This window comes from Vipera ursinii (assembly GCF_947247035.1).
Source record: "Vipera ursinii genome assembly, chromosome: Z".
Classification (NCBI taxonomy): Eukaryota; Metazoa; Chordata; class Lepidosauria; order Squamata; family Viperidae; genus Vipera; species Vipera ursinii.
Window position 1 is genome coordinate 17,771,930 of NC_139517.1, and position 14,990 is coordinate 17,786,919.

At 47.1% G+C, this 14,990-nt stretch overlaps 1 protein-coding gene across 1 annotated transcript in view; it reads right to left on the minus strand.

Annotated features, from left to right (window-relative positions):
* Positions 1 to 469: 469 nt before the first annotated feature.
* Positions 470 to 14,990, minus strand: part of PLEKHA4 (pleckstrin homology domain containing A4) — a gene marked incomplete at its 5' end in the record, with an annotated part of 39,163 nt that continues 24,642 nt past the window's right edge. Inside the window, 6 exons of the mRNA XM_083378838.1 lie at positions 470 to 1,823; positions 7,554 to 7,719; positions 8,265 to 8,426; positions 10,043 to 10,095; positions 14,062 to 14,206; positions 14,316 to 14,405. Of these exons, the coding sequence (XP_083234964.1) occupies positions 1,225 to 1,823; positions 7,554 to 7,719; positions 8,265 to 8,426; positions 10,043 to 10,095; positions 14,062 to 14,206; positions 14,316 to 14,405 (1,215 nt within the window). The 3' untranslated portion in view covers positions 470 to 1,224. The remainder of the gene's footprint in view (positions 1,824 to 7,553; positions 7,720 to 8,264; positions 8,427 to 10,042; positions 10,096 to 14,061; positions 14,207 to 14,315; positions 14,406 to 14,990) is intronic.

Below are 14,990 nucleotides of genomic sequence, written 5' to 3' on the forward strand. Positions count from 1 at the left end.
CCAAATCGCAATCTGGGAATTGAACGATGTCTCAAAAATGCACTGAAACATAGGTGTTTGCAAGATGGAATGGGAAATTGTCTCTCTGAAGCCAGAAATTTCTGCAAAGTTGTAAGCAAAAGTGAAATGAGAGTTCTAGTACCACCTTAAGCATGAAAGCTGGCTGAGTGACTTTGGGACAATAATTAGGAGATGGTAAGTTCTAGTCCCACCTTAGGCATGAAAGCCAGCTGGGTGATTTTGGGACAATCACTCTCTCTCAGCCCAACTCACCTTATAGAATTATTGCTGTGGGGAAAATAGGATGAGGAAGAAGTATTAGTTACGTTTGCTGTCTTGAATTATTTATAAAAATAATAAAGGTGGGATTTCTCAAATACCGTAATAAAGGTGGGAATCTTTTAAAAAATGCAGGAAGTATTACTATCATCCAGCTAGGATGTACAGTGTGATATGTCTTCAGAATGGCTTTGTTGAGTGAGTATTTGCAGAGACCAATAGTCGGGGATATCCATTAATGTCTACCTTTTTTAATCAAACACTTATACATCTTTAAGCATGGTACATCTTTAAGCATGGTAATCTTATTTTTTTAGGAGTATCCCACAGGCACCTGTACATGGATACCTTAGCTTTTTTTTCCTTTAAAGGGAGAACACTACTGCTGTCTCCTTAGGCAATCTTGGTGGATTTTGACCTCCTAAACATCAAGGAGTAACAGCATTCTCTGCCATAACTACTAAATTTCTTGAACGTGTATAGATTTAAAATTGAGTGCTCCCATTTCCCAACCCGGTGTGTAAATCTGTAGACCAGTGTTTCTCAACTCTGTCAACTTTAAGATACATTGACGTCCACGTATTTTAAAGCTGCCAAGGTTGAGAAACACTGCTGTAGACCCAAGATCATGGGACTCATCATGATTTCTTTCGGGAAGTGTCTAGGATTGGAGCAACAATGAAAGCCAAAAAAACAAAACATTATTTTTCTAGACTGGATGAGTTGATGAGAAAGTAACCGGAAAAAGCTGGTCGAGAAATATATAGATGATATGCTGGAGATGTTCACATGCAGGAGATATGGTGTTTCTGACCTAAAAGGCCAAGGTTTTAACTGTTCTTGTTTTGAATATTTCTAAGATTTAGAGTAGGCAACCATCTCCAGGGGCTTGTCCCTATTCTTTTATCACCCTTTAAATCTTCTCTTCATCTCGGCCCACTTCATTTAAAAACTTGATTTTATCAAGGTGACCTTGACAGGCTGTGCCACTTCTCCAAAATATGCTGCCACCTGTTGAGGCTCACCTCTCCAATGGATGCATCTACCACTGTTTAGGCTCGGATTGCCGACTAGCTTTTGATCAGCTGCCCACATCTCTAAGTCCCATACCGGAGGCAGAACCCAATTGGCCGTTCTGCAAAAGCATGCGTTCCAACTGGTTGGCTGAGGCAAAGGTTCCTCCCAATGAGGGCCGCTGAGTAGGAATGGCTCCTCTCTGGCTGAGTCAAACAGGTGAGGTGTTGGCTGTGGAGCCTTCATTTTGGATGACAACCAGCTTTCCTTGCAAGGACAAGGCGAGGACCAGTCGGAAGCTTCTGAGGCACTCGACAATGGTTTGGTTCCTTGGGGTGAAGCTGGCATCTGATTTGCAGCTTTAGAGTCGGCGCTGCAGCTGGGATTCTGAGCGACTGTTTGATTGTGTCCAGCTGTTGTGTTGCTAGAGTCTAGCTTTATGCAGGTGCCATCCCCAGGAAAATAGTGATGGTTCAAGCCATCTTGTGAGGCAAGCAAATCCTCTAGGGAGGAGCGAGAACTGGTCCTTCCTGTGGAGAAAAGGACACGAACTATATTAGGAAACCTTGATCTACCAAGCACTCAAGCTCTGTGGACAATAGGCACAATCACTTGGCACATAAGATGGCCGATAGTTTCAATAGGAGGACAACAATAGCCAACTTTGGCTGATCTGGAAGCTACAGGAGAATCAGCTCTGGTTAGTGAGTTGGTGGGGGAGATGACCAGAGAATGACAGGGCAATTGGCTAGAGCAGGGGTAGGCAACCTCGGCTCTTTTATGACTCATGGACTTCAACTCCCAGAATTCCATGAGTCATAAAAGAGCCGAGGTTGCCTACCCCTGGGCTAGAGTAACTAATGATAGTGAATTGTGGATACCAGATGAGAAGCCCTTAGCACAATATTGTGAGCTATTGCTCCATTCAAATCTTCTGGGATGTAGCAGAGCCTTGGCTGCAAGGCCCCAAAACACCAAAGTCAACTCCAATTGGGAAGCTACAAGTCAGCCACAAATCATATTTTTTACACTTCTAACAAGCTGCACAGAAATTCGGAGGGCTATTTGGGGCTTCATTTTTAAAGTTCGGCGCATAGCTTTAATTAAAAATGTCCTAAAGAAGGCATGTATTGAAAAGGAGAGAGCAAAAACAAATGACCGAAAGCAAGAAAGGCTGAAACTAATCTCAGTCAACTGTGAACATTCCCTCGGGTTGCAGGCACGAGCCTGTGTTTTTGTTATACTGTGTAAGCAGTGATCAGTTTTCATCTGGCATCTTGCGTGGGCTTGATATGCAAGTCAGTCTCGGGGTTCAACAAACAAGCGAACGGGAAGTCCACACAATGATAAGGGCGTAGTGCAGGGGTCTTCAGGCTTGGCCCTTTTCTGACTTGTGGACTTCAACTCCCAGAATTCCTCAGCCAGCAAGCCTGGCTGAGGAATTCTGGGAGTTGAAGTCCACAAGTCAGAAAAGGGCCAAGCCTGAAGACCCCTGGCATAGTGGAACAACAGTGCAGCCTCTGTAGCCTTGGCTGGAACATCCAGATAATCCTTGACTTTCAAGCGTCCATTTAGTGACCCTTCGAAGTTCTCACTGAAAACTGACTTACGACCAGTCCTTGCACTTATGACGGTAGCAGCATTTCCAGGGTCATGTGATCAAAATGTGAGAGCTTGGCAACTGGAATGTATTTCCAAGAGTTGCAGCACCCCAGGGTCACATGGTCACCATTTGCTCCTGACAAGTTAAAAGTAAATGGGGGAAGGGTGGACTTGCCTACGATCCACACACACGATTCATTTGACAACTGAAGCGTTTTACTTAACAACCATATGGTATCAAAATAAGTCAGGCATGACTCATGACTCACTTAAGATGCTTGGCAATGGAAATTCTAATCCCACTTCTGGTTGTTTAAGTCAAGGGCTACCTGTACAGGACTCCGTGGCTTAAACAGAGTGTTAAGTCACTGGCATATACTCAACTCTTCATACCTAGGCATGCTGAAAGTAGGCTACTGGCTTCTGTTTGTAAAGCACGGGGACCAACCTATTATGTGGGGAAGCCACTAATGAAGGCCCCGTGTGGCATCCTAGAGAGTACTTAAAACTACAGATACTCCTCAACATACAACCACAATTGACTCTAAACTTCATGTTGCTAAGTGAGATATTTGTGAAGTGAGCTTTTGCCCCATTTTACGAACTTTCTTGCCCCAGTTGTTAAGTGAATCACTGCCCACCAGGTTTCCGAGCGTTACACCGGCCCCGGGCTCATGGTAGGGGCGGGGGAGTGGCGGTAGTTATCAGGGAGACCTTATGTCCGCGGGAGACCACCGTCCCTCAGATAGTCGGGTGTGAGTCTCTCTTTTTGAGGTTTGGTTCGGGGGCGCAGTTGGGCTTGCTGCTGGTGTACGTTTCGCCTAGTCACACAGCGGCAGCCCTGCCTGAGCTACTCGATGTCCTCTCCGGTTTGGTGATTGAGTTCCCCAAACTTTTAGTTTTGGATGACTTCAATCTACCATCCCTGGGAGGGTCATCTGAGTTGGCTCGGGAGTTCATGGCTTCCATGACGGCCATGGACCTGATGCAGGTAATTTCTGAACCAACTCATGAGGGAGGCCACACCCTGGACCTAGTTTTTTTATCTGGACGATGGCTGGATGATCTTGGTGGGGGCTCTCCATTTATCATGCCCCTGTCATGGACGGATCATCACCTCCTGCGGCTGGTCTTCCGTTTTACCACCCCCCGCCGTGGGGATACGGAACCAATTAGATGGTACCGCCCCAGGCGCTTAATGGACCCTGATGGGTTCCAGGCAGTGCTGGGATCCCCACCTGCTTCCGTCGCTCACAACTCGGCGGATGCCTTAGTGGAAGCCTGGGAAAGGGCAGCCACTGAGGCACTGGACCGAGTTGTACCCTTGCGGCCCCTGACCCGGCGCAGATCCCAACGAGCTCCATGGTTCTCCGCGGAGCTCCGGGAGATGAAGCGTCGGAAACGGGGCCTAGAGAGCTGCTGGAGGTCCAGCCGATCCGAATCTGACCGATTGCGGTTAAGAACCTATATTAGGTCTTATCTCGCTGCGATGAGGGTGGCGAGGTGTAATTACTTCTCCACCCTCATCGCGTCCGCAGATAATCGCCCGGCCGCCCTGTTTAGGGTGACTCGCTCACTTCTTAATCAGGAGGTGAGGGGGGATCCCTTACAGGGTCGTGCCGAGGAGTTTGGTCAGCATCTGTCGGACAAAATCGCTCGGATTCGGACCGGTTTGGACTCCAGCTGGGCAGAGTCTGACGATCAGGACACGGGCGGTCTTGTCAATGTTATCTGGGAGGAGTTTGATTCTGTGACCCCTGATGAAGTGGACAGGATTATGGGGAGGCTGAGCTCCACCACATGTTTATTGGACCCGTGCCCTTCCTGGCTGGTTTATGCAGCTAGGGAGAGGACACGAGGCTGGTTCCAGGCGGTGATATCTGCTTCTTTGAGTGAGGGTAATTTCCCCACCGTCTTGAAGGAGGCGGTGGTGAGACCCCTCCTCAAGAAGCCTGCCTTGGACCCAGCTGTGTTGAACAACTTTCGTCCAGTCTCCAACCTTCGCTTTCTTGCGAAGGTTGTTGAGAGTGTGGTGGCGCATCAGCTCCCTCTGGTCCTGGATGAAGCGGATTATCTGGACCCGTACCAATCGGGTTTCAGGCCCGGGTACAGCACGGAGACGGCATTGGTCGCTCTGGTGAATGATCTCTGGAGGGCTCGGGATAGGGGATGTTCCTCTGTCCTAGTCCTATTAGACCTCTCAGCGGCTTTCGATACCATCGACCATGGTATCCTGCTGCGGCGTCTCAGGGGATTGGGAGTGGGAGGCACAGTTCTTCGGTGGTTCTCCTCCTATCTCCTGGGACGTTCGCAGTCGGTGTTGGCAGGGGGGCAGAGATCGGCCCCTAGGTCTCTCGTTTGTGGAGTTCCTCAGGGGTCGGTTCTCTCGCCTCTCCTGTTCAACATCTATATGAAACCGCTGGGTGAGATCATTCGTGGTTTTGGAGTTGGGTATCATCAATATGCTGATGATACCCAACTTTTTATTTCTACCCCAAACCACCCCAGTGATGCCCTCGCTGTGATGTCCCGTTGCCTGGAGGCGGTTCGGGTCTGGATGGGGAGGAACAGACTTCAACTCAACCCGGACAAGACTGAGTGGCTGTACATTCCGGCATCCCAGGACATTCAAATTGTTCCATCCCTTTCTATGGGGGGTGAGCTGTTACCCCCCGTGGATAGGGCTCGCAACTTGGGAGTCCTCCTAGATTCACGACTTACCTTGGAAGATCATGTAGCAGCTGTGACTAGGGGGGCTTTCGCCCAGGTTCGCCTGGTGCGCCAGTTGCGGCCCTATCTGGACCGGGATGCCCTGTGTACGGTCACTCATGCGCTCGTGACCTCTCGCCTTGACTACTGTAATGCTCTCTACATGGGGCTTCCCTTGAAGACCACTCGGAAGCTCCAACTGGTACAGAATGCGGCCGCGAGAGTTGTCTTGGGAGTTTCCCGGTACTCCCATGTTACACCTTTGCTCCGCGAGCTACATTGGTTACCAGTTGTCTTCCGGGTGAGGTTCAAGGTCTTAGTGATGGTTTTTAAGTCCCTACATGGCATGGGTCCGGAATACCTCGGGGACCACCTGCTGCCGGCGTCAACCCCCCTCCGCCCTGTGCGTTCCCACAGAGAGGGCCTCCTCAGGGTGCCTCCAGTCAGAGAATGCCGGCTGGTGGCCCCCAGGGGGAGGGCCTTCTCTGTGGGCGCCCCGGCCTTATGGAATGAACTGCCGGTGGAGCTCCGGATGGCACCGGATCTCCGCTCCTTCCGGCGCGGGTTAAAGACCCACCTGTTTGAACAAGCTGGCCTGGCCTGATGGGGAGTTAATTTGGGTTTTTAAATATTTGTATATTTTACTGTTTTATCTTGGGCATTAATTTAATTCTATTTTAACTTTTGTAGTTTTGTACTTTTATTATCTGCCCTGTTCACCGCCCTGAGTCCCTAGGGAGAAGGGCGGTATAAAAATTTAATAAAACTAATAAACTAATAAACTAACAATTACAGGGTTCACCTAATGACTGCAGTTGGAACTGCTGTCATAAATCACATGATGTCATGCTTTTACAACTCTCATCACTTAGTGATGGAATTCCCAGTCTCAATTACCGTTGTTAACTGAGGACTATCTGCACCTGTTGGGAAGGGACTGGCAGGAAAAGAAAAAAATATGAGATTATATCCATACAAAACACAAAGGAAAATCATGTGAAGCTTAGGGCTCTTGGGCTGTATCTAAGACAAAGATGATGTTCTGACAACGCCTTGGAAGACGTGTGAATGAGGCATACCAGTGTCCAGAGGCTGTAGAATATTTGTATACAGGTGGTCCTTGACTTACAACTACTCATTTAGTGGCCGTTCAAAGTTACAACGAAAAAGGTGACTTGTGACCATTTTTCACACTTACGACCGTTGCAGCATCCCCGTGGCCACGTGATCAAAAATTCAAACGCCTGGCAACGGATTCATATTTATGACGGCTGCAGTGGTCTGGGGTCACGCGATCGCCCTTTTGTGACCTTTTTATAAACCAAGTCAATCGGGAAACCAGATTCACTTAACCATGTTAAATAACTTGCTAAGTGATTCACTTAGCGACTGTGGCAAGAAAGGTCGTAAAATGGGCGCAAAGCTCACTTAACAAATCTTTCGCTTAGCAACAGAAATGTTGGGCTCAAATGTGGTCGTAAGTTGAGGACTACCTCTACTACTTAAACAAGGCATTTGCTTTCAGGGAAATAAAAGGCAGAACGAGACAACCCAAGAGGCGATGCAGAATTAAGGAGGCTGTGAGTTGTACATTTTGGATCAGGTTTTGCAAAAAAAAACCACAAAAACCAAAATGTAACCTCCAGGGACGATACCCTTGCCCAGGGGTAGGCAACCTTGGCTCTTTTATGACTCGTGGACTTCAACTCCCAGAATTCCTGAGCCAGCTGGCTCAGGAATTCTGGGAGTTGAAGTCCACGAGTCATAAAAGAGCCAAGGTTGCCTACCCCTGCGCCTTGCCTATCAGGGATCTGAGTCAGCATTTTACCCACTTAGGTGCATCACCACCCTAACATGGACCTATTTGGGGGGGGGAAGGGGGGGAGGATCAAAAGGCAGGACATACATGCTTGGGACAAATAAAGAAATGCAGCGGCCTATCCTAGTACCTGTGAGGAGTTTTCCCCGCTGCGAAGCCTCTGTCGCCAGCGCATGGGAGAGCTGGATTACTCGCTGTCGCTCCCACTCAGGGGTTGGGGGGCACCGAGGAGGCTTGACTTCCCCAATTTGCACTCCCTCCTTGGGTGATGACTCAGGGGGGGCATTGGGGAGGGGCTGAAGGAGAGATTAAACGATGGGAGGGGAACGTGGCGTGAGCAACACACAGATCTAGGCCCAAGCTCTTGACAAAAGCCACCCCTCGTTTACCGTCTAAAGCTACAGATTAAGCACCCCATCCTTTCCTTCTGCTTTCGATTTACAAAGACCTGGAAGACAAGCCTTCGGGTTTCGCTGGATACGTGTGCAAAATCGTAACACCTCTTGGTGGGAACCTTTCCTTTTCTCAGCCCCCCACCCCACCCTGCCCTGCCCAAGCGTGAAGCAGCCCCTTTCACTCCTGGCTCCGAAGACCCAGCTGTCTTTATCTGATCCTTCGGCCGGCTTCCTCTTAACAAACCCAATTGGCTGGTTTCCACCACCAGAGTCTAGAAATCTTATCTTTCTCCCGCCCAACTGCCCAATGTATTTTGGCACCTCTCTGGGCCACAGAGCCTCTCTCCCACTTAGCGTCAGGGTGTTTCACTAAAGCGTCCACCCAAGACCCCTGCCGTTCTCCTACGCTCCCCCTCCTCCTCCTCCCCACGAGGCTTCACACCCACCCGGCTAGACCCATGCTTGAGTGTGTCTCGCCAGTGGCCCAGGGGAGTGGGCTGGGCAGCCTCAGATTTCCGTTTGGCCTCCTGGTGCCGCTGCATCCTGTCCAGCTGTTCCTGGGCACTCATGCGGGACCGCCGAGGGACCGTCGTTTCGGAAGAGGCCACCTGGATGTGAGGGAAGAAGGGAGGGTTGGGAGAAGTCATGGCCCAGGTGCCACACTTTTACCTGCAAAGGTTTTCCCTCTTTAATACTAAAGGTAAGAGGTAAAGGTTCCCCTGCACATGCGTGCTCGTTGTTTCCAACTCTAGGGGCCGGTGCTCATCTCCGTTTTAAAGCCGAAGAGCCAGCGCTTGTCCGAGGACAACTCCGTGGTCATGTGGCCGGCATGACTAGACACCAAAGGCGCACGGAACGCTGTTATCTTCCCACCGTAGTGGTCCCTATTTTTCTACTTGCATTTTTTACGTGCTTTCGAACTGCTAGGTTGGCAGAAGCTGGGACGAGTAACAGGCGCTCACTCTGTTACACGGCACTCGGGATTCGACCCGCCAAACTGCCGACCTTCTGATCAACAAGCTCAGCGTCCTAACCCAATGAGCCACCGCGTCCCTCTCTTTAATACTACAACTTAAAAAATGAATAAGCCACACCCGAAGGGAATGGGAAGCTACCTCAGCACCCTCTTTACCTCCCCTGCATTGGGCAGGGTTGAATTTTGAACCCCTTTTTTCCATAAAGGGATGAAATTAATGGCTGGGCTGAACTTGAAGGCATCTGTGGCATTCCTTCCAAATCCTAAGCCAGCTCCCAAATCAAGCCAATTTCCCACTTCTTAAGGAACCCTATATTGCACCTCCAAAAAAACATTGGCCCTGCCCATTCCAGTGATACCATGATGTTATAAGGCACATCCCTCACGGCTTCCAGGCAGGACGCAAAAAAATGTGTGGCCGATTCCTAAGCTACTGCTTTGCCACGCTGGCATTCTTTTCCCCACCATGCATGGGCTTTGCAATCATTTATGACTTGCCCACCCCCATCCATCCATTACAACAGGGGTGGGGAACCATGGCCCTTTTATGACTTCTGGACTTCCAGATGTCCTGAGCCAGCATGGCTGATGGCTGGCTCAAGAATTCTGGGAGTTGAAGTCCATGAGTCATAAAAGGGCCATGGTTCCCCATGGCTGCATTAGGACTTCATCTCTTTCCTTGTACATTCCAGAAACTGTTAAAACAAGGTTTTTTTTAGTTGTAGTTCTAAGAGCCACTGAATGTTCATGAAAAGCTGGAATGAATAAAACGATTGTTTAAATCGCGTCAACTGCCATCCCTCGTCAATCTTCCCCAACCGTTAGTTCCAGATGTCTTGGAACTAACGGTTCCCAGAATTCCCCAGGTCACATCTGAAAAACACTAGAGGAGAGCCGGGATGGCATTATGGTTAAGGAGTTGGTCTAGATCAGTGTTTTTCAAGTTCAAAATTTTGTGTGGACTTCGGCTGCCAGAATTCCTCAGCTGCTGGCCACTGGCTGAGTTGATAAGCTTGGAAAAGGCTCATTTAGCACCATGAAGATTCAATTCAACTCCATTCTCATCCTGCCTGGGGGCGACTCGCTGTGTCTCAGCCCAACCTACCTCACAGGACTGTTCTTTGGAAAAACAAAAGGGAATGCCATGGATGACACTTTTGAGGTCTTGGAGGAAAGACAGGGTAGAACCTAGCAAATAAATAAATAGCCAAGTGAGGAAGGCGGCAATAATTTTGCCATCCGTCATACCTTGACAACGCTGTGTTCAGGAACTTCACTTCTATGGATGCAGCCTTCATGGTCTATGGAGTGGAAGGGAAGGGAAGCAAGGAAGAAAAAACAACCTGTCAAGTTTAAATTTCCTGTCTCTCCTTAGTTTCTGCTTCCACACCATTTGAGTAAGCAATCAATAAATGGCATCCTCTTAGTTGCAGGACAGAGAAGCATCCATCCTTCAAGGTTAGAGCAGGTGACAGATGTGTCCTGCTTCTGCCAAGGGAACATTTTCTGACCAATGGGAAAGCAGCCCTGGTACAGGAAGGGAAGAAAGAATTGTTTCTATTGCTCCCTTCTGGGAGGAGTTTCGAAGCATTTATAGCAGAACTACTGGATTCTGTAACAGCTTTGTTCCTTATGCCGTCTGTCTTGTAGATTCTCAGGATTCTTCTTCTCTTTTTTTGCCACATATATATGTATATATTCAAACTAGACTGTGATGTTTCTCTGTGTCATATATAAGTGTGTATGTGGGTATATGGCAAAATGGTTTGGGTTTTTTTGAGAGCTGAATGCAACTAAATTTCATTTTAATGTATGCTGATTAGTGTACATTTAAAGCGACAATAAAGATTTTATTCTATTCTATTCATTATGGGTAATTTAAAAAATGAAGCAGGAAATGATAAAAGGGATAGGATAGGGTAAGATTAAGATTAAGATTAAGATTAAGATTAAGATTAAGATTAGGTAAGGTAAGGTAAGGTAAGATAAGGTATGATAAGATAAGATAAGATAAGATAAGATAAGATAAGATAAGATAAGATAAGATAAGATAAGATAAGATAAGATAAGATAAGATAAGATAAGATGATAAGATAAGATAAGATAAGATAAGATAAGATAAGAAGATAAGATAAGATAAGAAGATAAGATAAGAAGATGATAAGATGTATTGTCATTTTTTACAGTGGGCACACTGGCACACATTAAAAATGAAATTCTGTTGCCTGCTCTCAAAAGTGTACACATACATAACACACATGTAAACATGCTATATGCAACATATGTATATACCTACACTCTTACATATAATACATATAAATATTAATCACTGTCCATTTTGAATACATAGCGGTAAGAGGAAGCTTGAGAGTTCATAAGTTAATACTGTACGGAATGAAACTATGGCTGAATCTGGATGTTCTGCTTCGGATACCACGAAGCCCCCTCCTCCCAGAAGGTAACAAGGAAAACAGGTCGTGAAGAGGATGTGTAGTGTTCCAGATAATCTTACGGACCCTGTTCAAGCAACGCTTCTGTGCTATGTCCTGGATGGAGGGGAGTGAACTGGCAATGAATGATCTTTTCTGCCATCCTCACCACTCTCCTGTCTGGAGCTGTTATACTTCCAAACCAGACTGTGATGCTGTATGACAGGATGCTCTCGATCGTCCCTCTGTAGAAAGTGGTCAGGACAGGGGAAGGAAGATGTGCTTTTCTCATGCGACGCAGAAAATGCAGGCGCTGCTGTGCTCACTTCACCAGTGTCTCGCTGTTGAGCGACCAAGCTTAAGGGAGGAAGGAGATGACCTGGCCATCTTCTCAAGCCTTAATTCCATTCAGATTATAATATTTTAATGCACTCTTTAGAGAGATGCCTTTATTCTAGTCTAAAGTGATGGGCAGGTAATCCTCGACTTATGATCACAACTGGAACCAGAATTTCCTGTCATTAAGTCATTGGAGTTACAGTATAAGTCAAGTCAGACCTGATTTCATGATCATTTTTTACAGCAACCATTAAGCAAATCACACAGTCATTACAGTAAATCCAGTTTCCTCAATGGGCATTTTTTTTGGGGTGGGGATGGCAAAAAGGGTCACAAATTGCGATCACGGTGACCACTGCAAATGGGAGCTGGTTGCCAAGTGACTGCATTCAGTCACTTAACTTCAGGGGTGATGAGGTGGTTGTAAGTGCGAATGCAGGTCGTAAGTAACTTTTCCCATCGTAACTTTGAACCATTGTTAAATGAATGGTCGTAAGTCAAAGACTACCTGCAGTTAGGAGTTTCTACTGCATAGTGCTTGAAATCCAGTCATTTGTTGTTTCCAATGGAAATATCCTTTCCATTTTTTTAAAATTGCATTATCGCCTTCATCATTACTATTAATAATTAAAAAAAAATTAGTTCTACCTCTACCGCAGTTCATGCTACTTTTACTGGGGGGTTTGTTTTGTTTTGTTTTTTTGGCTTGGGTGATTTGTCCCGACTGATTCTTTACTGGAGCTTTTGTCTTTATTTCGTTTTCTCAGCAGACTTGTGGGAGCAGACGGATGGAAAAGCAGGGAACAAAGAATTTAAACAAAATCAGACATTATCCATATGTACCAGTAACAATCTTGATTCTCCAATTTCATGTTCCAATATAGGCAAACCAAAATACGCTCACATACAAAAGAATGCAAAACGATGCCTAGTACCACAGTTTAATACAGAGATCTGACACAGCTACGAAAATTCAAGCTTTTTCAAAACTTTTTAGGGTAAAACGCCATACTTTGAAGGAGAGAGATATATATAGGGGCCTGGGGCAGGACGGGAAGTACCGGTAATATATTTTACAAAAATATAATTAGCAGAACAGCACAATGTCATTAACAATATAGCCACTCTAGAGGTCTCGCTCAAGGCACAAAGGACCCAGCTCAAATTATCCTACTTGGGACACTTTATGCAAAGACCTAGTTCTCTGGAGAAGGCTATCTGATGCTGGGAAGGAGAAGACAAGGATGGCCAGCAGCAAGATGGATAGACTTAGTTACAGTAGCCATGAGTGAATTATTAGAAGAGTTGAAAGGCCAGGTTAGGGAAAGATAATTGCGGAGAAAATCAGGTAGTCTTTGACTTTAAACCATAACTGAGCCTGGAATTATGTTGTAAGTCACACGGCTCATTAAGTGGGTCATCATGTCATGGCGTCTCATTTAATGGACCTTTTTTGACCGCCGTTCAAACTTTGAATCCAGGTCATAAGTTGTTGTTGTTTCTTTGAGTCTGTTGCAACTTTGAATGGTCACTAAGCGGGCAGTCCAAAGTCAAGGACTGAATGTGGCTGCTAAGAGTTGACAAGGGTTTTGTAGCACAGAGTCCATCAATCTACACAGCCACTTTGCAGGCTCTACATCAGTGCCACCAAATCTCCATCCAGGCTAGGTGGCAAAGCCAGGTATTCAGGTCCTTCCTAGAAGGCCAACAAAATCAGGCTAGTCTGACCCCAGAGGAAGTGATATTCCATAGGGCAGGTGACAAAACAGAAAAGGCTCTCCTTCTGGGTCCCATCAGGTGACATTCTTTCATGGACGGGGCCCACAGAATACTCTTTCTGCCGGACCTGATGGGATGGGTAGATGTGATTGTGCGTTCTCTGGAGTTGTCCCTGGACAACAGAGGAGTTGAACAACATGGGAAAAGGGAGATGCTCACCGCACCAGACAAACTTTTCCTTCCTGTATGGTCACCTGTTAATTCGACTACCTTAAAAGTCCAGATTCAAGCACAATTTCAAAAGGAACCTGAACTTTTTTTTTTTAATCCCATTTATATCCCGCCCTTCTCCGAAGACTCAGGGCGGCTTACAATCTAAACACAAATCAATGTGCTTAGCAATGTGCTTAGCAACTTGGAGTAACTGTTCTTTCAACAGGTTTAATAGGATGTTCTCCAAGCTGTATCTCAGACACTGATAGGTGTCGGGGAGCTGCCCAGTCATAGGCAGAAGGAGGGGAGGAACAAAGTTAAGGGAACCCACCATCCCTTCTCTTGCCCTTTCCTGCATGCCACAAAGAAGGACACCACCATTTGATGGCATCTCTAAACTGGGGATGGCACGGGGGAGAGGGGGGGAAAGGCAGCACAATTTATGCCAGTCAAGTTGTTTGCTGGGTGAAAGCTAAGTGGGTAGCTTTTCCACTGGATTCACCCAGGGAAGTGGGTCCGTGCTCCAATTGTCGCCCAGATACGTACTTATTTCTCAATTTCACTCACCCGGTCTAACAGAATCCGCTCCTCTGCCAAGCTTGCCTTTCTCGCTCTCTGGGGGCTCAATGGAGGAATGGTCGGGGGGCCCCTTGAGTCCATCCAGATGCTGAGATGCTCCCAGGTGCCCTCTGCTAGAGGGAGGTGGGCTTTGCTGGAAGGGAATACAAAGGCGGTCACAAGCTGAGGGCACTGCCCAGAGGGGAGGGCAGAGTTGGGGAAGGGAACGGAGCCCACACCTGATGCGCTAGAAACAGCCTTACCTGCCAGTCTGCTGAACTAGGGCCATCCTGCTGTTTGCCCCCCATTCTGCCTGGTTTTCCTGTATCCGGCCCATAGCTGGGCGTAGATTCCTGGAATAAATGGTAAAAGTTGGAGAAGCTGTTTCAGATTCCACCAAGTGGCTTCCACAGCAAGAGAATGCTTAATTTGGGCCACATCCTCAGGTTACCTTCTGAAATACCACAAGACACAGCACACATTTCCCAGTGGATACAATCAGGATTATATCATCGTGTTATGGATGAGGTGACAGGTTAGAGCAGGGGTAGGCAACCTTGGCTCTTTTATGACTCGTGGACTTCAATACCCAGAATTCCTGAGCCAGCCACGCTGGCTCAGGAATTCTGGGAGTTGAAGTCCACGAGTCATAAAAGAGCCAAGGTTCCCCTACCCCTGGGTTAGAGGGAAATCTGCTCTTTTGAGGAAGCAGAAAATATACAGACGGGATGGGCGAAAAACAAACACTGAATCGGTTGAAATGTTCACAGAATCCAGTACGGGTAGTCCTCGACTTACAACAGTTCATTTAATGTGAGCATGGAAAGTTACAACGGCACTGGGGAAAAAAAGTAACTTTCTGTTTTTCACACTTAACGGCATCCACATGGCCACATGATCAAAATTCAGATGCCTGGCAACTGGCTCATACTTATGAT